The sequence below is a fragment of the Rhamphochromis longiceps genome, linkage group LG3 (genome assembly GCF_057381845.1).
Source record: "Rhamphochromis longiceps isolate RC_006_pf linkage group LG3, R_longiceps_female_GT1.1, whole genome shotgun sequence".
Classification (NCBI taxonomy): Eukaryota; Metazoa; Chordata; class Actinopteri; order Cichliformes; family Cichlidae; genus Rhamphochromis; species Rhamphochromis longiceps.
This window is the reverse complement of record NC_140559.1, coordinates 64,637,022-64,664,942: the sequence shown is the minus strand read 5'-3', so window position 1 is coordinate 64,664,942 and position 27,921 is coordinate 64,637,022. Positions and strand designations below refer to the sequence as shown.

The window sequence follows — 27,921 nt, the reverse complement described above, 5'->3', positions numbered from 1 at the left end:
GAATAGTTTATAACAGGATGACACATGATAATGGAATGTTTTCCTGCATGTGGGAACACTGGAATAAATTAGGTTTGTCTTATATTCATTCGAAGCATCATCATGTGAAGGAAAGACGAAGAAATAGTTAACTACAGCAGATTATAGATTAAACAGATTAAACATACAAGTCATTAAAGAAATCATAGTGGTGGTTTATGTTGATATAAAAAGCCCTATTTTGTTGTTCAGATAGGAAAATAATAAGACGGTCGGAAATGGGAAAATCAGAAAATGATAAAAAGAAAGTCTAAAACATTGGCTGGTTTCTACGCACACAAATTCACTCACGCTAATGGCGTAATATGTTTTTAGGAAACAATTTCAGATTTATTTCTACTGGGGAGAGCTAAACTATACAGAACAACAACATAGTTATGGTGGTGTGCCAAATGTCAAACCCTATCACATTCACGCACCAAGCCAAACATCCACATCTCCACACTATGAACATCTACTGTGCACATATTTACATGCAAAATGCTAAACACCATACAAGTGCATGCATTCGAGAGCCCATATATTAGATATGGGCGCTCACATACAAGCAGACTCTCTCTCTCACACACACACACACACACACACACACACACACACACACACACACACACACACACACACACACACACAATATATAGCACTGTGTCCAAAGAGATACCATGTACTGCAGTAAAATGAAGTGAGCTAATGCAGGCTCACATCTTAAAAAGTTCCATGTTATTGTTGGTACAGTCAGTGTTTAAGAACAGCACTTTCATTTAGTAGACTTCCTACAGGAAAGCTCCTTTCCTAGACAAAATGTTATGTTAAAATCCAAAGACTTGTGTGTCCTGCTTGAAAAAGTACAGATATCTAACACTGACACGTGTATACAGAGGGCTGTCTTGTAGATAAGGTTAGAAGAAGTCTCTTCTCAGAGTAAATGTTTAGTAAGAAAGGAAAGAGGTAAGAGAGAAAGGGGGATTGGTATAAAAGAAAGGGAGACAGCTAGTCTGACAACTTGTGAGGTCAGGAGAGGGACAAAGACACACACACATGCCCAGAATCTATACGCAAACTTAAGCAGTGGTTTGTAAAAAGGAGTCACTTTACCCAAAAACATCGAGAGCACCTGAGAGAATTGCGGGTGAAGTGGTTTTGACATATTAATCACTTTGAGATACTCTTTAACCCTTGAAATTCAGTTAATCATTGTAAGGTTATAAAGCCATTTCCACACTATCTGAAGTCCATCTTGATGCACGCTCAATCATCCAGCTAAGTAAATCTCCAAAAGTTGATTCTGTTCATTTGGACGTAGCGTTTTGTGGGAGAAACGTTTCGTCACTCATCCAGGTGACTTCTTCAATCTCAGCTGACTGCAGGTTTCCCCAAATCTTATAAACAGTACATTTGCATAATAATAATAATAATAATGGATTGCATTTCTATAGCGCTTTTCGAGACCCTCAAAGCGCTTTACAATCCCACTATTCATTCACTCTCACATTCACACACTGGTGGAGGCAGCTACAGTTGTAGCCACAGCTGCCCTGGGGCAGACTGACAGTAAGAGGTAGATGAAGTGTCTTGCCCAAGGACACAACGACCGAGACTGTCCAAGCTGGGGCTTGAACCGGCAACCTTCCGATTACAAGACGAACTGCTAACTCTTGAACCACGATCACCACAATGACTGAAAACAGCCCACTGAAGGAACAGTGGGCTGGGAGGTCAGTTCCTTAATCTTAATTATGCAAATTCTCATGACCATTGATCAACAACCACTGATCAAAGCCCACTGATCAATGGCCATGAGTACCATTCACAGAGAGTTGGGTAATGGCTGCAATCACAGTCCTGTAGTCTGTAGTCTGAAGTCCATCATTTTACACTGTGAAAGATTATTCACAGATAGTTGCCAGTCTTTCAAGGCATCAACATCCCAGCAAAGTCACCCCAAAGTCAGTTGATGACTGCAAAAAAAAACCCCAAAAAAACCAAAAGCCGCACCTCAGACTCTACAGGCCTCAGTTACAATGTTAAAATTTGTGACAGTAGAATTATAAAAACACTGAACAAGAATGGCTTGTTTGGAAGGGCTGCAAGGAGAAACCCTCTGCTTTTCAACCTTCAACATGACTGTAGTCTCACCACAGTGAGACCCAAATGACCACAAACTTCAACGAACTGAAGCAATGTTATAGAGAAGATTGGACCAAAATCCCTCCCCACTGATGTGAAAGTTTTACAGAAAATTATTATTTCAAGTTACTCAGATTACTGCTGCTAAAAATAGTTCTACAAGCTAGTGAATCTTAGGTTAGTTTTTCACTGCTTTTGTAGCAGAAATCCAGAACCTGGTAAGTAAAAGATTATATTTTTATTATCTTCTGGCCTTTAAATTGCAAGAGGACATACTGCATGAGGTCTCAAACAAAGTGAGGGTTTGGGACCTATTGGGTAATCTCTCCCTCTGTGCAAAGTAATTTTATTATACTCCTCATAGTGAAGTCCAAGGTAGACATAGCTTTACACTATTTTCCATACAATGGTTATTCTGAAATCGTTATGACAGCTGCTTTCTTTGTCTGGATAACATTCAGAACAAGCAATCATCTTAATTGGGCTAACTGGGTTACAATAAATACCAGACAAAGTAAAGCACCAGTGTTTTGTAACCTAATGCAAACCATTTCATCATTCCTAAGCCAGTTAAATCAGGCCTAAACACAAACATTAAACAGTGAACTGACTGTGCAGTTGATGCTTTACAAAACCAATATGTAGAAAAACTCAACATTCAGTACAGTTACCCACTAGCCAGATGGAAAGAAATATAAAACTGATCTGTTGATGTTGGGACTGGCAATGAGATTGGAATTGCACTGCTTAGCCAAGTGCAGTGATGTAGGTAAGTGAAGATAAATGAATGCTGAAATCTATTTCCTGAAAAATATCTCTAATGAGAAATATAAGACATTGTACATGCTCGGATCGTTCCTGAAAAATAAACCCAACCCAGCAGTCCACCCAACACATCTGGTGCGCCGTCATCCACTTCACTATATATAAAAGTATATACATATCACAGATATCAACAAGACAATATATTCTGACATTATGGTGACAGGTCATAAGAAGAGCACATGCGAGTATCCATCATGTTGTGGCTGTTTAAAGGTTGCATTGGTGCTGCCTTGACTTGAGTGATTTAAAGTATTAATGGTTTCAGCTTTATCCAGATTTAGGCATGCACATAATGTTTACACATTAGTACATACTGTTAAAAAGCTGTTATATTACTAAGTATGGGTTCATTTTACACATAAATGAAAAAAATATAGCAATTAATTAAATATTAAATAAAATAACTAGATATTATAATAGTTAGAATGTTGTGCCTAAATGTGGTTTATATTATTTTATATTATTTTTTAGCCTGCAGCTGCTAATATGTATTTTTATAGAGTGAACATATCATAGATTACTACCAGGTATATTTAATGATGGAAAAGCTATTCTGATGAGCCTTACGTCTGCTGGACAACGTTAAGCCCCAAAAGATTATTTTTTCAACAACAAAATTAGATCTTTTTATTTTCTCCTCTCTGAATCACCCTGAATCACAGCTTTCCTACCAAAGAATTCCTCCTTGTGGTCCCTGTAGTAACATCTCTTTCTGGCATCATCTTTGTTGTTGTCCACTCACTCACTGCATCAACCTACAGTGGTACTAGGGGGAAAAAGTGGTTGGAACATGTGCAACATGACCAAAATTAGTGCAACCACGTGCAATGAACTTGATTCCTTATTTCAAAGGAAACAAAGCTTTGCTTTGAAGACAGAGAACCAGGTCTCTGAGCACTTCCAGTCAGTTGCTGTCTTCATAGCAACTTTGGTGCATAAATCTGTGAATGTTCTCAGTCATCCAGGTCATCGTAGTCAAAGGAGCTTGCAAAGAAAAGCGTCTGGACTTCTTTAAGTTGCTTGAAGACGTTTCACCTCTCATCCGAGAAGCTTCTTCAGTTCTAAGGTCAAATGGTGGAGAGTCCCAGATATAAACCTAGTGGGAGTTTCCCCCCACAGAGGGACAAAAGGACCCCCTGATGATCCTCTAATCGCCTGAGCCAAGGTGGGAAACTGGGCGTGGGTCCCAATCAGCCAGAGTTTCGGGTGCGTTCATTGTGAAACCTGGCCCCACCTTATCATGCGAATTCCTGAGGTCAGATGGCCCAGGATGTGAGTGGGCGCCTTAACGCCTTAGAACTGAAGAAGCTTCTCGGATGAGAGGTGAAACGTCTTCAAGCAACTTAAAGAAGTCCAGACGCTTTTCTTTGCAAGCTCCTTTGACTTTGGTGCATAAAGATGGTAGAAAGGAGGAGTCAGTCTGGAATCAATTTCTGATTCAGTCCTGTCAAGTAACTAATTATATGGTGATGAACTGTGATTGCAAATCTGCTGCTGTTTTCCGGAGGAAGAAATTAGTGGCACAGTCTACAGTCTGGACATGAACATTTTATTTATATTTTATTGCACTCAAAGATAAGAGTGCAATGATAAAGTTGAAAACTGTATCCAGGCAGAAATATCTGCATTATGCTGATAACAAAACCTCGGCTCTTTGCAAGCACTTCCACACACCTCATGCTAACGCTAAGCTAGCCAAGAACCCAGAGTGATAGAGCTGAGTGAATGCCAACCACAGCCCAGTAGCCAGACCTGGACTTTCAACAGGTAACAAAAAATAGTCATTAGCAGTCAGGCTGGAGCCTCTGTTTCTACCTGTTCTTGTTTGTAACATAGAATCATTGTGGTGATCACTTTAAAGTCTCTTTGTGCTGTTTTTTATTTTTGCTTTGTGCTGTTGGCTTCGTGTTCATACATAAATACTAAGAGAAAGACTATTTGTGTGTCCTCATTAGCATAGAGATTTTTGTTGGTGCCTAGAACTGTAGCCTACAGGTATATAATGTTAGATGGTAATTATGAGACAACTGAATCAAAGTGATATCGTAATGGATTTTGAATTTTTATCAATTTTCCATCCTTAGGTAAAACTCCCTTTCTTACCTCAGGTTAAGAGCACTTCTTTTCTGCAATTGTTTTTAAATTTACTAGAGTAAGGTGATATTAGATCTGCTCTTTAGGAATGCACCTGGTCAGCACATAAAGAAGCTGGATAATGTCTGTTCAATTCTATACAATTCACTTTTATTTACACAGTGCCAAATCACAACAACAGTCGCTTCAAGGCGCTTTATATTGTAAGTTAAAGACCCAACAATAATATATACAGAGAAATACCCAACAGTCATATGACCCCCTATGAGCAAGCACTTTGGCGACAGTGGGAAGGAAAAACTCCCTTTTAATAGGAAGAAACCTCCAGCAGAACCAGGCTAAGGGAGGGGCGGCCATCTGCTGGTTGGAGTGAGAGAAGGAATAAAATAAAAGACGGAATAAAAGACATGCTGTCGAAGAGAGCCAGAGATTAATAAGAACTATAATTGTGCTTTATGTTTTATTACTGACTGTCAAAATCATGTACATCATTGTTATGCTGCGGCTAAGCTGTCATCTCTGCTTCCAGACTTGCCTATTAGTTATTTTTGTAAATACATCTCTTTTTGGGAATGGTCATTCTTATCTGTGTGTTTATATGTGTACAAAAGCGAAAACAGTACTACCTACACTCTCACAATACAGAACTGAATTAGGAGAAAACACTTTTAAATACGCTACCTCTTTTCCTTGAATAATAAACAGAAGGATCTGAAATTTTCAATCAGAACAGTTCTCTTGGTCAGTGTGACTGCTTTTAATGTTGCTCTTGTAATGATCTGACTTCCAGTCAGATCATTAACCAGGGGTTAATCATACAGGTTTTCACTGCTCTGTTTTTCCATGACCAGTGGAGGTCACTGGCCGTCAGCCCCTAATCTTTGGATGTTTGTGTGAATCTGCTGATAGTAAAACAAAAATTTCAGTTTGTGTGCACCCACACATTGTGATTTGAGGTCCTTGTACCTTTTGAGATGCAGAAATTCTGGAACCATGGAACCCGGGCTAGTCAAGTGACCAATTGCAAGATATAGAAAAGCTAAGAAACAATTCAAAGTTTGGTAAAATACATCTAATCAACCTTTTTTGAATTAAGCCAAAATAATCTAATCTAATCCAGAACAACAGACAGCTATTCCAACTCCAAATCCACAGTATTGAAGTTCTTCTGTCCTCCTGGGCAGCCCTACTGGGCTCTGGGTTTTGGTGTGTGTGGTGGTTTTTGCTCGTCCTTGCTCGCTCTCTGTCTCGCACTCCGTCACTCTCTCTTTGGTTCTCTGTTTAATTGTCTCCGGAGGTTCTGCCTTGCTGTGCCCTGTGTCCACTTTTATTGGACACACCTGGCAGCAGGCCTCTGGTCTCAGGTCACTCACCTTTCTCCCAGCATTCTTAAGGCTGTGGAAATTCTCCAGTTGATGCCATTTTGTCGTGTTATCACCTGTAATGTATTGACAGGCCACCATTTGACCATCGTGAATATTCCTCATTTACCTGTTTAACATCTACCGAGGCCCTGTTTCAGTGGGAGCTGACGGCCCGACGTACGTTTAACTTCCCGAAGGACAAGTTCTCCTTTGCCCTGGTCCTCACAGAACCCAACATCCAGGGCAAGTTCATCGTGGCAGGGGAACCCCAAAATCAGGTCCTACACCTGATCCTGATCCTTTCCCTTGTCAACATCATCATAACAAAAATGCATCCCTAGGCCTGCTTTTCCTTTTGTTTGACTTCCAAGGAGCAAAAATTACAGTGTGGGTGATTGTGAGCTGTTGACTGTAGTAAGTTGGCATCAGAGGAGTCAAGGCACTGGCTCGAGGGTACAGAAAAACTATTCAATGTCTGGACCTAGCATACATCCAAGCAGTCAAGCATCTCAATTCTTGTTAGGCCAGGTGGGCATTGCTCTGTACCCATTTAAATTTCAAAATAACTTACCGCCAATGTTCACAAAATGTAAAGCCAGATGCTCGATATTCCCCCAAGGACACCTCTTCCAAGCCAGAAACTATCCTTTCACCAACGTCTGTGGTGGGAACTCTTACTTGGGAAACTGAGTGCCAAATAAGAAGTGATTAGCTCTCCAAACCACATCCTGGAAATGGACCACCTGGCCACCCTATTCTGCTTGCAAGAAGGAGAACACCACCTCTATGCTCTCTTTTCAAACACCGGTAACGCATTGACAGGTCACCATTCATCCTTCGTAAATATTCCTGTGACTAAAGCTTCTGTGACTTCTTGTATAGACAATCCCACTGTGCCTGCCCAGTCACTGGAACCCCTGTAGTTTAATACTGTGTGTTTTGCTCAGCTGCCAGCCTGCCTGCTTCCTCATGCTCATTGCTCCAAGTTTTCTTGTGTTATCTTTGGATTATCTTCCAGGCCTAGGGTCTCATTCTGTGCTGCGCATTGGCAGGGACGATGGTGGCAATGTGATTACCACATATATTCGACTGATATATATACTAATATATCTATTAAAACCTTTAATTCTACATTAAAAATACAGACATAAAGATGAATGTCATGCACCAAAGGCCATTTTCTACTCATCAGAACCCTGTGCCATCTTAGTTAAGTAGCATAGTCATGTAATATTAACTCAAATTTTTAAAAATAACTATTACTCATAAAAGCATAGCTACAAATTAACAAGTTACACTGATGTAGTGATTTTTGATATTACAGTATAGGTCACTGCTTGCATATGTACTGTGACATCAATGCATCTCTTTAGAGTTGCACTGGAGGTGCATTCAGCTTGCTCCTCACTTTCTAACAATAGGTGTCATTGCTCAAAAAAAAAACAAATTACCACTTGACTGCTGGACAGAAATAAAAGTTGAAAAAGGAAACAAACTAACAAAAAAATATCAAAACTTCTAATTTTCTCCAAAGTTTGCACCACTATGATTAAAAAATGAATTTAAAAAATTATTCCACTGCCTATTTTTTCTTGCTTAAGAATATTTTACATGTTTTGCCTTACTAAAAACTGAATGGTCTTGTTCAAGACAGAGGAATGGGAACACTAACAAACCACTGTTTAATGCAGTGTTTCATTCAGCAGTGGAATATTTCCCTGGAGCACCTGCTTTGTAAAAGTTTCTTCCATCTCCCAAAATATCTCTTGTTCAAAGGTTGATCTGCCACATTCCCCACTGTACTAATGTTAACATAAAGCACCTTACATAAGGCCTATATAAGCTACCTGAAGTGTCTGTCAGTAGTGTTAGCTTTGAAAATTTCTGACCATAAAAGGAACTCCATGATAGTTTTAAAAAAGGTGATAAAAATAGCATGTAGGGTGTAACATGATGTTTTGGAAGCAATACCACACCTCTAATCTTCTCAATGAATTACTGCTCTTGGATAGGTCAAGCAAAAGGACAGAGGGCCTGTTCAAATAGACACAATATGAAAAGAGAGTATCCATTGCACTTCTTGAGGACAACTTGCCTGAAAACATACACAAACAAGAAAAATAAACAAGAAGCACTCAGCGAGTGCAAACCTCCACCAAGGCTGCTCACAGCAGCTTTTACTTTTGTTTTATTTTTTAATATGTATCTTTAAAAGTTTGTAGTGCAGTAAAATAGCACGTTTTGGGGTCAACTTCAAAGAAAGGCAGATGTCAGATATTTGGTCAAAGTTGACATGATACTTATAATGTGATATTTAAAGTCGCCATATATCTGTATCATTTCCTAAATGTTACCAATACAAACAAAGGCATTTTAAGCATAGTTCTAAATGTAATATATTTTATGAAAGGTTTAACTTATTTGACCTTGAAGGAGGGGTCAGAGGTCAAATGTGACATGATATTTGAAATCCTTAATTATTTATTTATATCTTTATGGTACTTTCTATATGTTGACAATACACACCACAGTTGTAAGAATCATAGTTTGTAAGTTTTAGGGCTCTTTGTTAATTTTTGACCAATAAACGATTTAGCTGACCTTAAAGACCTTGGGTGCTGCAAGGCCAGTTTTAATGAATTGCTATAATGAACACACTGTAGAACCATACAAAGTTTTACCCAAACTCATCCAAAACTTTTAGAGCGATTCTGTTTACAGACAGAACGATGATTTGCATGCACGCATTACTAAAAACATGTTGGTGGAGGTAAAATAACCACAAAGTGTCGTGGTCTGGGTGGTTTTCCACAGCATCAGCTCCTCCCCACTGGGTGGAGTCTTTGTTGTTCCTCACCTGATGGCAATCGTACCAGCAGTATTTATGACCGGCGCACTCAACTGGTCGTCGCCAGATTATCTGCCAACTTTAGTCAGTTCTCGGCCTCACGTCCATTCCTTGGTGACTCATCAGATGTATTAACCGTATCTCTGTTTTTCTCGTCAGCCGCGAAAACCCACCTACCAAGCTCTCCTGGAAACCAGTTTGCTGCCGCCGGTAATCCCTCTCCGTGTCGGAGCTGCCATTCTTTCCTGCCTGCCTCCCTGCATTGCATGCAGTACCCACCTGGACCTCTCCTGCCTCCCCCCTCCACGCAACCCTCACCTGCAAGTTTGTAAGACAGCTCAGTGTACTATCCTTAGATTCACTCGCAGCTCTCTGTGGGATTCCCCTGACTGCTCTCTCCTCTGTTTCAGTGCCCTGGCCCGCCACAGTTTCCCCTGCCCAGTACCTGCACTCAGTTATCCCTGCCGTCTAGTTATCATCACAGTATCTTCTCTCGCCTCAGACATCTAGTTTATGTTCATTGATTCTAGTCTGCACTTTCTGTTAGCCTTTGAGCATTGTAAAATAAATATCTCTTTTCGTTACACCTCACCCCTGGCCTCCGGTTTTGAATCTGCACTTGAGTCCCTTCCATTTCCACGGGCCACTGCGCCTGACACAAAGATGATGACTAGAGCCTAAAACTACATATAAAATAAATTTTAAAGGTGCTAAACAAGAATTAGCATTTTCTTTGAGGTTGACAGTGATAATTTGTGACATGGATAGACACAATATGTTAAGGTTGCTAACTGCAACCCTTTTTTCATTTGTGTAAACCAGCCAAGTAAATATCCAAAAAGTAAATATGCATGGTGCCCCTAAAGGTGTGCCAATAATCCCCTTAGAAATAGTGTCAAAGCTTGACTTAGCAACACTTCAGGTAATCAGGCATTTGTTACACCAGGTGGATATCTTTTTTTGAAGAAAAGGTAAGGGAATAAGGTGAAAAAATAAAACAGTCACCACACTACAAAGTAGTGCACAGACAAAATCCTGAAGAAAGGCACCAATCTGTCTAAAGATCACAAAAAAATGTAAAGCAACTAATAATCCCAGGTCATGGAAGGTAATAAGAGATATTTCTAACACGAGAATGATCACAAGGAGCCAAAAAAAAAAGACAATGGACAATGCAATGCAACAGATTTCCATTTGAAAGGTTGACACTGTGAGTCTTTAAAACAAGGAAGTCAAAATAGCCAATTTTGAAATCTAACTATTTTGAAACAGCTATTTAGTACCAGATATATCTTTAAAAAGATATAAAATATATAAAATATGATTTGTCCTTCTTAAAATCTACTCTGACACGCTGCTTGCTGGAATTAACAATTAAAATAGAATTAGCGCTTTGCCATATCATACCATTCACAGTAATTACGGGCATAATGTTGGGCAACGATAAGAAAATGAAATATCGTGATAGAATGTGGGTAAAACGCACATGCACAATGCCTTTGTTTTCATATGCACATGGCAGAAAAAGCATGTCGGCGACGCAGAATGAGAAGGGTGAAAGCGGATTGTTGAATGAAACAGATGAACCAGAACTGGTTTGTAAAAATGCTGCAGCTTCAGTGGTGTGGAACTGGGTTAGCTTTCGTCCGTCAGATACACAACAAAGCACTATTTTTGGTAGAGCATGCCAGCGGGCCGTCATTATTACCGTGTTGTTTGGAAAATACGGCACACTTAAAATCAATCCTTTGATTTTTCTGAAAATCGACAGTGTTATAAAAGTTATAATCCCGTGTGCCTCATGTATGAATTGTGGTTGTGTTTACTGACCTTGAAACGATTTTATGTACACGGCGCTCGAAAATCTGTCAAATGTTTCAGTACGACTTTGCTAAGCTTCAACATAATATTACCGTGTTGTGTGTATAACCCCTTTTTAAGATTTGTGGATATTATACATGGTTATGCTGAGGATATGTCGGCCAATTTCCACTGGAAATGCCTTTTGGTTAAACTGTCAGCAAGGAATTTGCATTTGCACTGTTAAATTTTATATAACTTTAATGCACTTAGAAAACAGCTGCTTGTTTAAGTGGTTTTTTTGCACTAATAAAGTTGTGGAGTTGTAAAGTATTTTGTCTAGTGTCAATTATATTGTCAGTTATATCGTTATCGCAAATTTTCAAATGTATATCGTGATAAATAATTTTGGTCATATCGCCCTGCTCAAAATCACACTTTGCTGTTTTATAACCTTAACTTGTTTTGTCATCTACAGTTAGAGACAAAGCACAACTGAAAATGTTTTAAATATTTTAAGGAATATAGCAAACAACAAGGTAAGTTTACAATGTGTTTGTACTTGATAGTAAAGCTTATTATTTATTTAATATCTCACTATACTGTAAGTGTATTCTTCCTCCAAATCGCTTCACTGCACTTTCCTGTTTGGTGCATTTGTCATTTTTTAATTTTGACTTTATTCTCTGGAGGCTGTGTACTGTAGTTTAATGTTTGCACAGAGTGGCACTAAGAAATGTTCACTTTGTCTTTCTTTGTGCCACTGAATTATTCATGAAATTTTTCCTGCCTTATCAGATTGTATTTTCTCTCTGACAGTAAATATGGGACATGTACTAAATTGTTTTCTAATTACCATGAAACACACTTTTTATTGCACTAAGTTTATATCATAAGAAGGCATTCTGCAGCATCAGTTCAATGTATGTCTATTTTAACTACACATAAAACCAGAAGCAAGTTTTACATGCTGATAAATCTATCATTAAACACTACGCCACTTTATGTGGGAGTTTTGCTCTCTCTTCTTTTTTGAAATCTCTGTGATCTAGTAACTGACACTAGAAAGATTCAAATCACTCAAACCAATAGCTCAAGTTCTAAAGTCTAACTACAATAGGATTTTTAAAACGAATTTAAAAATCCAATATTCCAATATATCATCTGATATTTCTTCTTTGTCAGACACGCACAGCCAATATATTTGCCAGAATCTATCACACACAAAATGTCCAGTTATAATAAAAAATGCAACCAGCTAAAATAATTTACACATATTATATATGACCTGTCTACAAGATATCAATCATGTCTTGTAATGAAACACATGAACTCTTTGAGGTGCTGCTTTTTTGTAACCTCACTTTAAATGACATCAAATCAAAATCTTCCTGCCCTGAGCTCTTAATGCGCTGCATTCAAACAACCACTATCGTACAGATCGAACATCCATTTAGCCAGTAAATCGTATCACCTCAGTTTGCATTCTTTGAAAATAGATTTTGCACACCAAGTACAGAAACATTAGCATGTTGCGAGCATGTGTGTTAGTGTGTGTGTGCTGACCATTGAGTCCTCGTCAGCGATGAAGACGGTACAAGCCTGGGCCTGCATGAAGGACAGGATGGTTCCTGCAATCTTTCTCAGTAAAACCTCCAGACACTGCTGCTCCTCAAAGATCAGACTGGCCAGGTCCAGCAACACCTACAAACACATACACACACATAAACATCATTTATGGATCTGAGCGTGACTGTATGTTCACGCTAACCTTCAGAAAAACACATTCGCACATACCTGATTGCGTCTGTTTTCCAGCTGCGACGTCTCATACAGCTGTGCGTTGTGTAGTACGATGCCTGAAAACGCCAAATAAGCTGAGAAGTCCTGTTGGAAAGAAACAGAGCAACATCTGAGTACCAGATAGAGAGGAAAAATAAAGGGAAAAATGTACGCAAAAAGATAAATTAGCAAATTAGAGAGCAACGAGAGGATGACATGAGCAGGGAAATATGGAGAAAGAAGGATTTTATTAAAGGATGGCTTCTTAAAATCTGATCCGCAGTTATATTTTAACAGATATAAGTCATATTGTCCAACACAAGTACAAAGTAACACACTTTGATGATGTCTTGGTGAAAATTCAAATGTTTTTAAATTGAAAAAAGTGTTATTTTAGGTGGAACCATGATGTAACCTTTTCATCCTGCTCAGTGAAGGCTCCACCGTCCCCGCATTTCTTGTTTATAGCCTGAGCCACTCCAACTACCTGCGATAAATTAAAAGAAAATGTTAAGTGAAAACCAGCAAAATAACATATTAAACTAGTATTGCAATAAGAAGGGAAACATCATCAGTCTGAATGTGCACTGATGTGAGCATACTTCATTCATATTACATTTAGATTATCTGCTAATTAATGTTATTAAAAGTTATACTAATAGGAAAACTGAAAGTTTGGTTTGGATAAGACGTATCAAGGTTCTTTTTAAATGGAGAATGGGGGCACAAATCTATGTAATGTTTTAATGGCTGCAGAGGCTCACACAACTGCAAATCACGAGTCATGTCATAATGCATGAATTATCTTTAGCTTCTCTCAAAGATGCATGCTCAATCATCGTCCAGATGCATGCCCAGTAAGGGGCTTCTCTAAAAGAATTAAAAAGAATTAAAAAGAATAAAAGAATGTGCCTTTTAAACGAATAAGTACAGTAAACTCTGCCAAACTGCTAAGCTGTGTGTGGAGAGTCTTATTGCTAGTACGCTGGAGAAAAAAAAGAAAAGGTTGTCAAAAAAGAAACGCTTTCTCAAGCAGATAATTCGAGATCTCAGATTTGATTGCTGTAATAGCCAGCACACACTGGACAAGAAGCTCCACTAGAATTTAAACATCTTATCTATGTAAAGGTAAAGTAAGGTTTAAAACAAACCATAACAAATTATATTGATCATGGCATCTCACCTCGTCTCTGTGGTTCTTGATAGGCAGACAAAGGATACTTTGGGTTTTGTAACCTGTGATGTGGTCGACCTCAGCGTTAAACCTGGGGTCCTGGGGGAACAAGAACATGCATATAACCCTTTTCAAAGAGCTGCTATCAAACATTTTGATACTTACATTAGCTTTCAATAGACACTGTTGTGGTTTTTTGCGCTGTAGCTTTTGAATGAAAATGCAAAAGCAATATTGTGATCCTAACCCTGTGAGCCAAAAGGTTTATGCTTCAAACATCTCTGAATGCTCAGCTTTTTGTGTTTTTGTAGTGTATCAAAGTACAAGCTGTTGAACAAGCAGGCGTGAGGCACTCCCATCTGTTGAACAACCAGTTCAGTGACCTGTACTCACCACAACTGGGTGTCCAATTTGCATAAAGAAGCAGATACTCTGTAGTAGCTGAACACCTGCAGCTACAATCATTATGCAAACAAATGCCTCGCTCTTCTCCAAAACAAACACCTCACGTGCATTAGAACTCTTATTGTTTGGGATCAGTGACAAAGAGGCTAACAAGAGCATACTAGGACCGCGGATGGAGACATGTTTTGTTTAGAGAACTATTCCCCTGTTTGCAGCTCTGCCACCCACCAGCTGACCTTTAAACACTCGGCTTCTATGTCCATTTCTATGATTCTCTAGACCCAAGAGATTTGTGTGTTTGTGTGTTGACAAAAACATGCATACAAGAGGAGTCCTACACTGACTTCACAGTTACACTCTTAACACAGCAAGTAATGGATTATATGACTGGCTCAGCCCTCAGTGGTGTACACACCGCCGTGTGTTGATACTATGAAAACAATACAGGCACACAGTGCATCATGCAAACAATGTACAATCTGTAGTAGCTTCATGTCCAGTGCTGCAATACAAAGTATAATAGGGAGCGCCAGAGCACTTTGGTCTCAGACTGCATTCTCTAAAGGTAGAATGGGAGGCAGAGCTGTCAGATATCAGGACCCTCCCAGTTTGGGTTCTGGAGACAAACACCTCTATTTTTAGGATTTCTTTTACCCTTCTTCTACCCTCGCCTCTTTTTGCTACCCATGTGTTTTATATACAACTACTGCATGCCCTCAACTTTTACCTTTTCTCTCCCATAGTTTGTGTTTAGTCCTTATCTCTGTATACGCTCCTTTTTTCTCATCTCTCTTCACTTCACCGCTGCTCCTCCCTTCAACTGATTTTACCAGGGATCTCTTTGTGTTAAGAGGGGGATACTAATAAGGAAGAATTCGTTAAATTGCTGCTGCTTTCTCTATAACATTGTAGGCTTTACCTTACAATACAAAGCACCTAGAGGTGACTGTTGTGAATTAGTGCTATATAAATAAAACAATAAATAAAAGTTTAAAAAAAATTGAATTAAATAGTATTACAGGTTGTATTGCTTTTTGTCAGCATGTGTTCGAGCTGTTCAGTAGTTTTTTTGAAAGAATTATCACCTCAAAACTCAATCTGTTGCTTTAATTTTCTCAGAAATCCTTAATTTCAGTATAAATTATATGACTCATTTTCTACACAGTGAAAGGCCATTCAGTGAGACACAGCACTTTGGCAAACATTTGGTTCCATTCCTGAAAAGGTGCTCCCAGTTTAATTCAGCAATCCAGCACGCAGCACTAATAAGCTGATCACCGTCCACACACACACACAAGCTCCTTTGTAAATTGGTTTGGTCCAGGCTATTTCGAAAACACATTATTTAGTCCACTCCACAGAGAGCTGTATTAATATAAACGGGCAGAGGTGGAGCTGTTTTGGCCTGTGCTGCTGAAGTCAATGTAATCCTGTGCAGACTAATGGGAAGTTAAAGATCCAATCAGAGGGTTGGGGACTCCGTCAGATGATGTCGATAGACTTCCTGGAAGCAGTACGAGGTTCTGCAGCAGCACACAGGCATGTGTGTTCACACACACACACACACACAGCTTGCCACATCTACACTGACTGTCAGACTAACACACTGCATTTACCAACACAGCTGCAGTTGTGGCAGGGAGGCGATGCATACACAAACATTACGCATTATTATATTTGAACACAAATACGAGGAACTATAAAGCAAATAAGGTCAGCCATAGAAGCACAAATTAAATCTGACCTGGAAAACAAATCTCATATGTGCACTTTTTTTTTTACATTTCATGACACAAATCCATGCAGGCATTAATTATACACAATTATAATTTCTTCTGGGATTAATAAAGAACTCTGATTCTGATTCACACACAGACACACTCAAAAACACTTGAACCCCCAAGTGCACACTTAGCAGGTACACACACACACACACACACACACACCCACACACACACACACACACACACACACACACATGCACATGCACATCCCATAAGTCATTCTTGATCTGTTCCTCTCTCTCTTTCTCTTCCAGCTCCATAATCATCATCTTGTGGTTGGCAGGCAACCAGATGACAGTGTTATCAAAGGAGGATGGTACCCAGCAGGAAATCTTTTTTGCACACACAGAATCACACCACACCAGTCCATCTTATTTGCTGCTGTGCATGTTTTGATTTACAGTGTCATGCAAAAAGTCTTGAGCTTCCCTTCATTTCTTTATTTTGCTTCAAGCCTACCAGACCATTTTGTAATTTTTAAAGTGGTCTTGGGCAGCAGTATTCCAGGCTTTTGGAAGGTCTTTCAAAGGGTTTATTTGGGCATTGGTGGATTTTTTTTTACTCTAGTCCTTGTACCGGACTATTTTCAGAGGAATGGTTCTATATTTATTGAGACACTTAACAGAGATTATTAATTAAGCCTGTCACAAAAACACATAACACAGTTATTCCAATTTCTTTAGCTGAATCTTTGAAAAATTACAAAGATAAAACAGTCTGACAGGCATGAAACTGCATTTTTACCCCAACAACATTATTATCAAAGAACTATTAGCTGAAAACTTGGCATATCTTATCATGGTGTGTGGCGTATAGTATTTACAGCAGATTGACAGAATCAAAAAATACAGAGAAACAACAACAGGGAGATGCATTTGGCCCTTCAGATGCATCTACTCATAGCTAAATTTCAGCGAGTGGTGTTGGGCATCTTGTCAAAATTGATCAAATTATGAATGCAATCTGGAAAGTATGTGATTAGCAACATGCTCATTTTTCAGTATGACAACGATACCAAACACACTGCCAATGCAGTACAAGCATAACAGCAGCATGCTAACAGTCAGGTACTTGCTTCCCCTGTACTCGGGATTTGTCCTGTAGAACATGGATGCTTTTGTCCTATATAGCTGTAATCAGGCCTCTAATTTGCCTTTTATCTGTGCACAGGTGCAAAAAAGAAGAGCAGCTTATGCATGACAGTAGAAACAGGCATCTAATTATTCATGTGCCAAAACACATTAAGGTTCTATTGGCAAGAATTCAACAATCCAGCACCTCCACATGGCATTCATGTTTTCTGGTTTACACAGCATCTACACAGCATTTATACAAAATGAGCTTTTGTTTAAAAGAAATGTTATTTATATTTTTATAAATATGCTCTATATAACGTTGTTATATTTTAACAACATGGTGCCTAATTTATGTTTGTAAATATATTTAGCAAAACAATTTTTAATGCAGTGGCAGTTTGGGGTCACTGTGCAGAAATGAATGTGCTGTCATTCATATCTGTAAATAAATGCTCATCAAACACTGATGCTATTAGTACCTGTCGCTTTGTGTTACATTACATAAAGCTTTACATAAAGCTTGCAAAAAAATAAGAAGACTAATTATACAGTAAGGGAAAAAATATTTGAACTGCCAGCTGATTTCGTAAGTTTTCCCACTAACAAAGAAATGATCAGTCTATAATTTCAATGGTAGGTTTATTTGAACAGTGATAAATTAGGTTACAAATTAATTTGCATTTTGATGAATGAAACAAGTATTTGATCTCCTATTAGTGAGCAAGATTTCTGGATCCTAGGTGTATTTTATACAGATAACAAGCTAACACTGGGAGCCTTCTCAACTAGTTACCTGTATAAAAGAACGCTGTTCACCATGCCCAAGACCAAAGAGCTTTCTAAGGATGTCAGGGACAAGATTGTGGACCTACATAAGGCTGGAATGAGCTACAAGACCATTGCCAAGCAGCTGGGTGAGAAGGTGGCATCAGCTGGTGCGAACATTCGCAAATTGAAGAACCATAAAATAACTCCCTCAATCCGGAGCTCCACGCAAGATCTCACCCCGTGGAGTTTCAATGACAATGAGAACAGTCTGGAACCAGCCCAGAACGCTAGTTACCAAGAAAACAGTTGGTAACACACTATACCGTGAAGGACTGAAATCCTGCAGTGCCCACAAGGTCCCCCTGCTCAAGAAAGCCCATGTACAGGCCTGTTTGAGATTTCCCACTGAACATCTCAATGATTCAGAGGAGGACTGGGTGAAAGTGTTGTGGTCAGATGAGACCGCAATCAAGCTATTTGGCATCAACTCGTGTTTGGAGGAGAAGAAGGAAAACTGCCTATGAGTCCAAGAACACTGTCCCCACCGTCAAACATGGAGGTGGAAACATTATGCTTTGGGAGTGTTTTTCTGCCAACGGGACAGGACAACTGCACCACATCACAGAGAGGATGAATGGGGCCACGTACCGTCAAATCTTGGGTGAGAACATCCTTCCCTCGAACAGGGCATCGAAAATGGGTATGGGTGGGTATTCCAACATGACAATGATCCAAAACAAACGGCCAAAGAAACAAAGGATTGGCTCAAGAAGAAGCATATTAAGGTCTTGGAGGGGCCTAGTCAGTCTCCAGACCTTAATCCCACAGCTTGAACCTTCAGCTCCCTACACAGATTTTCTGTGTAGGGAGCTGAAGGTTCAAGTTGCCAAACATCAGCTACAAAACAATAATGACAAGGATAGGATCTGCAAAGAGGAATGCCACAAAATCCTCCCTGAGATGTGTGCAAAATTTGTGGCCAACTACAAGACACGTTTGACCTTCGGTTTTGCGACCAAGTACTAAAGCACTTTTTTCAAAGGGATCAAATACTTATTTCCTGCATGAAAATGCAAATTATTAACTTTTTTCGGGATTTTTTGGTTATTGTTCTGTCTCTCGCTGTTCAGACAAACCTACCATTGAAATTATAGACTGATCATTTCTTTGTTAGTGGCCAAACTTACAAAATCAGCAGGGGTTTAAATAATTTTCTGACTGTATGTATTTCTTTTTTATTTGTTTGGTTGTTGTCAGCAGCTGTTTTTGCCATGTGGCTATACAGAGTGATATGAAAAAACACAACCAATGTATGTTTTATTACATGACCAAAGCCAACAGGCACTGCAAGCCTCCCAAAAATTAAATCGCTAGTTTGTATTACGTCCATACGTCCACATGTGTGGTAAAAGCTGAAACTCGAGAGGAGCACTTTGACCTACTCACCCTCTTTGGTTCCTCTCATATCCACTGAGCTCTATCAGCAAGAATGATCAAACTAAACTAAAGCATACGTAAGTCTGTTTTTGAACACCCACATACACACGGCAAATCAGCTCATGTAAGATACTTTAACTGATGCTGCTAAAGATCTCTGTTTTTAAAGAAGACTTAAAAGTGCTCACCTCGTAAGCATTCTTGATATTGAGTGGTTGTCCCGTAGAAGCTACGTGTCCCACAATCCCTTTGTTCCACTCCAGTCGGATAGAGTTACTGGAAGATTCTTCCAGTGTGGTTCCTTCTGCCACATCAAACAGCCGGCTGACCAAGAACTTCCTGTTTGAGCTATCCTCACCCACCTGAGACCAAAAACAAAAAGTAGCAACACAACTGAAATAAAACTAATGACTGAAATAGAAGTTATAAGCCAATACTGTACATATGACAAAAACACAAATAATTGTGTTTTTTTTTTTTTTGCATGTTCCAGTTTTGGTGACTGTTAGCATCTTATATTTAGAGTTTAACTTTTTATTCCAAAAGACTAAATCATAAAAAAATGATATAGAGGAATTTTTAGCATTTACAACATAGCATTTATAGCAAAGTAATATTGCTACACTCTTTTTTTATCACAGTGTTAAGAGAGCATCACAATAACTGTGAAATATGAAATAAACCACAGCCTGCTTTTGTTTTTACCAGATGACCGTGCGCTGTAGTCACTTCCTTTCTTTCCAAGATGAGACAAGAACAACAACTGCGTGCAGAGCTAGAGCCAGAGGGTAATTAACTTAGCTAAGCATGCTAATCACTTCTAGCTTGCAACACAAGTACCTGATACCTGTATTAAAGCTCCATCCAACTCTGAAAAACACTGCTCAGAATCAAATTTTTAAATGTGTAACTACTGCTTTAAGCTTACCGCTAATGATAAACTTATGAAATGAAATAACATTCATGCATACATGTAACTTTTTGTTAGGGAGCACAGTGACAGGCTTAGTGACAGGAGATTTACGTTGTTCTACATAAACTGTTAAATAAAACGAGGGTGGCAATGTAATACGCTTCTTGTAACATACTAGTGAGCATATAAAGAGGCGTATCTTCTTTTTGTGCTCTGCAACAGTTAAATCAGTTACAACTGTAGCTTTCTTTCCTGACGTACCAGAAACAGTGAGTAGCGGTCTGCAGCAATCAGCTCATTGATGTGGAGGAAGATCTTATGGCAGAGCGCTGTCACATCCAGATGACTCGATACATCCTTCACCAGCTCCAGCAGCCTGGCACAGCGGTCACCCTCAAGACCACCACCACCTCCATTCCCACCTCCCCCACCAATACCACCCTCACCCATCACCAAGCCCCTCACAGGGACAATTTCACGGTCAGCGTCACTCAAAAATGTCAGCGAGCCCTCTGAGTCTTTAACCACAATGGGTCTGAGTGGGCGGTCAAACTCTGACGCTGAGATTTTGCGAGTTGGGGTACCAGGGGCCGGGCTGGAGACTGTAGCTGGGGATGGACAGCGGTTGTCCAAGTGGCTGAGGGTAGGTGGGAGGATGGTGGAGGCACAGGAAGGGCCAAGGTCAGTGGTGGGCTGGTGGGCTCGCTGCTGTGAAGGACTTTCTTTGGACACAGATGGCTGAAAGGAATGGATGCGTTCAGCAAACCAGGCATTCACCATCTCCCTGTCAAAATTAAAAAGAAAATGTCCGTCAGAAGTTTTTAGAATATCTCCAAAACATTATGACCACCCACAACTAAAAGGCTGTTGGCACTTGGCATGATACCAAAACAGCTTTAGACCACATAAGCCTTGCCTGCACAAGTACACATATTGACCAGAAGAACTGTCTTACTTACCCACACATATATCTCAAACCTTAATATGCTCCATTGTTAGATCTATTGTTAGGAGGTAATCAGTCTAATTTGCTTCAACTGTGACTAGACATACTGTTTTGGCTCATAGGGTTAGATTACCTGCAGATATACTATATTATATATGAAGCCTTTTTGAGTAAATGCACAAGGCAAATTGATTGACAGGTAGACTGTGAGTAGTGCTGTGTTGCTAATCAAAGCCAAACTCCTGCACAAATTCTTGTCTGCTACTGCATCAAAACAAAAACAGACATTAATCAAGAACAGTTTGCCGAAATTTATTCTGCAATTAGAATAAAAATGGAGAACGATACGAATTCAAATCATTTGTTAGGCATCTCATTACAGGCTGAATTTTAAATTTTTTCCATCATGAAATGAGTTCCATGCCCGTGTAGTGGAAAGAAGAAGAACATTAAAATTTAACCAGATGATCACATTATACACACTTTAATCTAATAAAAATCTCTTCTTTGTACCTAATCAAAGCTCACAAGCTTCAACTTCAAAAGGACTTAGTTGAGATGAGGATCACAGAGCTTCCACACCAAAAGAACAGGATCAGCATCGACTGAACATAAATTACAGAGGTTCCATAAAACCTGTTTACATCAACTAACTGAAATCCAACTCGAATGAAAACAGTGCAAAAATGACCAAAGTTACAAAAGAATTGTTGATTATGTACAAACAAACATGCGTCTTCAGCTGCTCTTCATTCAATGTAATAACTCATGAAAACTATTCCTTCTTATTCCTTCTTGCATTTTAAGTCTGAAGCTGATGCTATCCTTTAGGGAGAATGGAAGTTTTGCTGACCAACATTCATGAGGGCACGTGGGACAGAAAAGAGTCAATAATTTGCTGGAGAAACAAGCTGTTGGTTCTTAAGTCTACTTCTAAGGATGCAATCTAATCCTGACTCAAGAAAGCTGGACAGGGTCTCAATGACTGCTGGGAGATTTATGAAATTCAATTCTATTCTCTGCATTTACGACATCACACATCAACATCAACTCAGTATCAGCAGACACCTCGACATAAAAGTGTCAGGAGTTTACAGATGTTTAAATGCAATGATAAAACACTGAATTCCAAAGTCCTCCATGGCTCTACTTTTGCAAAACCCCATCTGAGCCTATATATCTGAGAAGACTACCCACGCTGACCTGCCAATTATTTCCAAGTACACTAACAAACAGCATACAGTAAGTTATACAACCTGCAATATTTCTTATTATAAAATTAACCACAAACTTTATGCAAAAGAAATAACTAAAAGCAGGCTGTCTCTCACTGTGGCTCAGGACACAAACAGCTGAAATTGTGTTCATAAACAGCCAGACCACCTTCAAAATGAATCTCAAATACTTGAAAGTATTCAGAGTTAGCCTTTAAATTTAATAAGAGAAAGCTTGCAAAAAGATTTAGAAATAAATGTACACGTGAGAGTGAGAAAGAGATGAAATGTTGAGCAAGCAGAGTGCTCTTTACATGCTTAGAAGATGAAATTATTATATGATATTAAATAACAGTAAACAGTGATAACAATGTAAATTGAATGAATGTAAATGCAGCAGTAGCCAGAATACTTTTATCAAGGCTATGTGTTTATGTGTGTTTGTGTGTGAGATAACCACTGGAAGCCTCTAATGATGACATTTACTGGAACAAATCAAATATGAGTGTGTGTATTAGACAGAGTGTATGCTAGTGTGTAAACAGAAACATTAAATTGAATGTGATTATGGAGAATCTCTCCAATCAGCCAACACATTGTCTAATCAACCCACACACATTTCGAGCATGCACTCCACTTCAGGTCCAGTTTTCAAACGCGCCGAAGGTCATGTGACTCATTCTGTTTCTATGCCTGTCACCAAAGCTCTGTTCACCTGAACGGAAGGTCAGAACCTTGAGAAGGTGATAAAAAGTGCTGGCTGTGAAATTGTCCGTGGTATCTTGGGCATATCCAAGCAAGTAAAACTTTGTAGGAGACAAAGTGCTCGTTATGTGCAGTTTCTCAGAGGTCCTCTCCTCCTCCATCTCCCATTGAGCTGCCTGACTCCCCACAGGGCTGACCCTAATGTATCCAGGGGATGTGTGGCTGAATCAATACCTCTCTAAGAAATGCCTCTCAACCAGAACTGCAGAATGGCTGATGTGTGCAAACCTCTTGCTCCAAGCCAATCAACTTTTTTGCTTTAGTAATGTGGTCAAAAAACGCAGGAGGGAGAGAAAAAAATGTCCTCTGACAATGGAAAATATTTCAAGATGGACTTGGGATGTTGTGACAGATGAAAAAACACTGAGTGACATTACCTTGGTGGTAGTGAATAAATAGGTCTGAAGGGGTTTGTCACTAAAGCAAACACAGACATAAAGTGCCCTGATGAAGTGCACTGATGAAATTCCCAGGTATGCATGCTGTAAAAAAGTCTTACACAGCCGCTACAGTTCCAGAAAAACTGCTTTGGATTCTGTGTTTGCCGAACAAATTGAAAGGCTAATTTGTTCCAAACCACACTCTCTGAGGTTCAAAAACTGAACGCTACAACACAAATGAAGTGCTTTCTTTTATATGGAAGGTAAGTGTAATTATCACTGAACAGCAAACTATGAGAATTAAACAGAATCACTGGCAGCAGTAAAAGTTAATGATTAAAGGGCTCAGTCTAACTCTCAGAGGTGTTGTGACGTGGACGGTGAAACGAAATAAAGTCGTAGACTGAAAGGAGCTCGCCAGCACAGCAGCTCTGTGACATCCAAAACACTGCAGGTAGCGCACCTGAGCAGGCTCACCTCCACTGCACACGATGATTGGTGTCAAGATACGATCAGTGCAGGTTTTACAGTCTTCCTGAATAAACAGCGAGGTAAAGTGACACCTACAATGGAAACAGTCAGAACTAACAAAGGGAATCTGATTGCCTGCGCGGCTGCACATAAAATAGTTTATTTGCAGAGAAAAGCCCTGGAAAGTCACATACACCCGGCTGAACGTACACTGACCTCTCCACTGTTATTTTTTTTTCTTATTTTTACCTTGACGCCTTTCTGACAAAGTAGGAATGGGTGAACTCCAAGTGGTCGTCCAGCCACGCTTCCATCCTCTCGTTTTCCAGGGAACAACAGTCCTCCATGGTGGAAAAGCGACAACAGCGTCTCCCCACTGTGAGCTCCGATTACATTTATCCGCGGAAGACCCGGTACCGAATATATGTGGAGGAATAAAGAGGGAGCAAGGCGGGAGAGAAAGAGGGGGATCCGAGAGAGAGCTCCTCGCTAGCCGGTTGGTAGGTCGGTGCGCGCGGATCAGAGCTGTGACTGCGCGCTTCCTAGTTGGTCAAGCGACTCTGAGTGAACTGGAGAGAGAGAACGAGTGAGCGAGGGAGTGAGGAGAGAGGGGATAGCAATCGAAAAACCCAAGTATGAGAGATGTTATAGTTTAGTTTCGTTTGTTTGTTTGTTTTATGTAGAAACCACATTGTTAGGCTATAGCCTGACAAAGTTATTTCTACTAACTATTGTTGTTGTTATTATTATTATTATTATTATTATTATTAGATATAATATTAATAATGCTTAAGGTTATTTTAAATTGGAGGACGGCAAACACGACAACAATTGGTCTATATATATATAAGTCTAATGATAATTTAAGTAAAGAAATAACAAATGTAACCTACTGCTACATGGGTTTGATTTGTATTGTTGAAATATTCTGCTTTGCTTCCAGTCACTGATGTTTGCCATTAGATGTTTATATGTTTGCTTCCATGGGTCAGCCAATCAGACTAACTCTGCATCTAAAATAGCATCGTGTGGCCATTGTTCCACACACTTCTGCGTAGATAAATCGTTGTCTTTTATTAACTAGTTAGCCTATTCTTGCTACTTCCCTAGATTTTTTCAACCTGGGAACACATTACCAAACTAGCCCAACTTTATTCTATCTGTACTGTAACAATGGGCATCAGCCTCTGGTTAGTAAGGTCCCATATTTGTGGTGTTTTGAAACTGGATGTAGAACACTGTCTGGCTCTAAATATTCAGCTGTGTTTCAATCAAATGGGTAAAGTCTAATCTTGTTTATCCTTCTGTTTGACAGTAATATTTCCAAAATAAACTTCATATTGTATTCAATAAGACGTGTGAGCTTGTGACTGAGATCATAAAGTCATAAGGAATGTGTTTATTGAGGTCATAGATAAGGGAGGCAAAGGGCTATTTTCCCATAAACTTGCATACAACCAGCTTGTTGACACCAGATGTGGCATCCTTCACTGGCTATTAGGTTTTAAGCTTTTTTTTTTGCATTGGCGCCACCTTTCACACTAAGAAAAGTGCACATTTATTAAACATTCTTTGTTTAAGAGAACCCAAGTAATAATTACCAAATGTTAAAACATTTGATGTCAGATCCCTGTCTGTCAGTGTTTACTGTAGACACTGCAGTGTGTGATATGTACATCAGTGCTGTGAATAAAGTACTTGTCTCAAAAGCAAAACTACTATAGGATACTAAAGTTTCAAACTAGGACTGGGCGACCTATCTAATATACTAATTGTAAGACAGGTTTTGCCACGTACCATGGTTAAAACAGCTTTATGGTAACCATCGAGTTAAAATAGTTAAAATAAAACATTTCTATTAATTCAGATTTTGTTGTATTAAATGTAGAAAAAATACTGAGTGGTCGATTTGAATGAGTATACCAGTGCAATTTCAGGCACAATATGGTTTAAATTACATTTGTTTTTGGAGGTTATTTAAACATATTCTGATATATATTGTATATTGTGTTATAGCCCCAAGTATCCTTTAACAGAAAGAAGCAGTAATGTATGTCAAATATGGCTTGTCATTTGTGGTTCACATTGTAAAAAGATGTGTTTTAATTTTTTTTCTAACTCTAACCAAGTACTTTTTGTGATTCAAACAGAAATATAAACAAACAGCAATAGGAAAATGACACCAAAGCCTAAAAATGGCCCCAAAGCAAACTAGAATTCCTGTCCGCTAGTCAAAAGTCAGATCATGCTCACCACATCTACCACATTATTCTGACTAGATCTCAGTAAGACCATATTCTGAACAAAAAACAACATTTCATTACAGTCAGAGATTTTACAGCTTGCTTCTTTCTGGTAACTCATGCTGAGGAGAAAGAAAGTTGTGCAAAGTCCAAAATTGCCTCAGGTTATGCCAGTTGAATAAAACTGGTTAGCAGTGAGGACTACTAGCAAGTAGTGATGTGTCGGTCGCGAACGAAATGGCTCTTAGAGCCGGGTCTTTGACGTGAACGACGCGAGCCGGCTCCTTATCACGAGCTGTGGGGTTTTTTTCTCTTTCTTTCTCTCACCCTCTCTCTCGCACTTTTTTTCCCCTTCACTCTGCACACAAGCCTTGTGTTTTGCGCTGGGAAGAGGGGGGAGGGGCCGTAGTTACACTGGCAGTAGCACAGGAACAGAGCGGGAGGGAGAGAGAGAGAAAGAGAGCAGGGGACAACAACTTCACATTAGAAAGGTATAGTAATCATCCACAACTATTTTCATTTGCAGATGATAAAGGATTCAGAAAGTTTATTCATGCAGGCCCATATGACAGAGAATATGCATCTTCTTTTTATTTTCATATTTTAATTTATATTTAATTGAGTTGTGGTTTGCAGTGTTTTCTGCTGTTTCACTTTAAATTTGTTTAAAAGGAAAAAGCTGAAAATTTAAATAGTTAAAAGTTGAAATATGAATAGTTGGTTTTTGTATTATATGATTTATTTATTAGATTTTATGTGGAGTGAATAAATAAAAGTATATTTATGGTGGCCCCTAGAGACAAAGCACGTACAAACACGTACGCACTCCGAAGCACGTACAAACTCCAAAACACGTAAAAACTCAGAAGCACATAAAAACTCAAAACACGTACAAAACACAATGCTCCAGGATGCTAGTGTCAGTGTTGAGCTTTTGTTACCTAGTGGCTACACAAGTACCAACGACCAGATTTGGTGTGTGGTTGTAACAGGTAAATGAACTTTTTTTAAAAAAAATATTTCAATACATATGAGTACTTGTGTATAAATACACAAACAATACACACATGCTTTCAATTGTGTAATTTAAGTGATCTAGGTAGCTCTGTTTTGGAAGTTCAGTTCATGCTAGAAATGTGTTTTGGAGTTTGTTCGTGTTTTGGAGTTTGTACGTGTTTTGTCTCTAGGGGCCACCGCATATATTTATATATAAACATATATAAATAAAACCACTTTTTTTACATTAGTAATTCCTTTTGTGCATAATTTTATATTATTGTTAATAATAAATTAATTAAAGCAACAAGACAACCTGAAGAGCCAGTTGGGAGCCGAAAGAGCCGGCTCTCTAAAAAGAGCCGGAAATCCCATCACCATTCACCAATGTTCCCTATAAGCTGCACGCATGCGCAGTTGCGCACTGCGGGCTCGGTCTCTGCGCACAGGAAAAACTGCATTGTGAAAAAAAA

General features: G+C 39.2%; 1 protein-coding gene across 3 annotated transcripts in view; it reads right to left on the bottom strand.

The window, feature by feature from the left end:
• The window catches only part of pde5ab (phosphodiesterase 5A, cGMP-specific, b), a 72,491-nt gene extending 47,701 nt beyond the window's left edge, over positions 1–24,790 (bottom strand). For 2 of the 3 annotated variants that reach the window (XM_085400712.1, XM_085400714.1), the window contains exons 1-7: positions 24,459–24,790; positions 20,695–21,217; positions 19,709–19,882; positions 14,060–14,149; positions 13,292–13,363; positions 12,892–12,981; positions 12,661–12,798 (exon numbers count right to left, since the gene is read on the bottom strand). In XM_085400712.1, coding sequence (XP_085256838.1) covers positions 12,661–12,798; positions 12,892–12,981; positions 13,292–13,363; positions 14,060–14,149; positions 19,709–19,882; positions 20,695–21,217; positions 24,459–24,556 — 1,185 coding nt within the window. In that variant the 5' untranslated portion in view covers positions 24,557–24,790. The remainder of the gene's footprint in view (positions 1–12,660; positions 12,799–12,891; positions 12,982–13,291; positions 13,364–14,059; positions 14,150–19,708; positions 19,883–20,694; positions 21,218–24,458) is intronic. The other variant, XM_085400713.1, reaches the window with a different exon arrangement.
• Between the last annotated feature and the right edge of the window lie 3,131 nt (positions 24,791–27,921).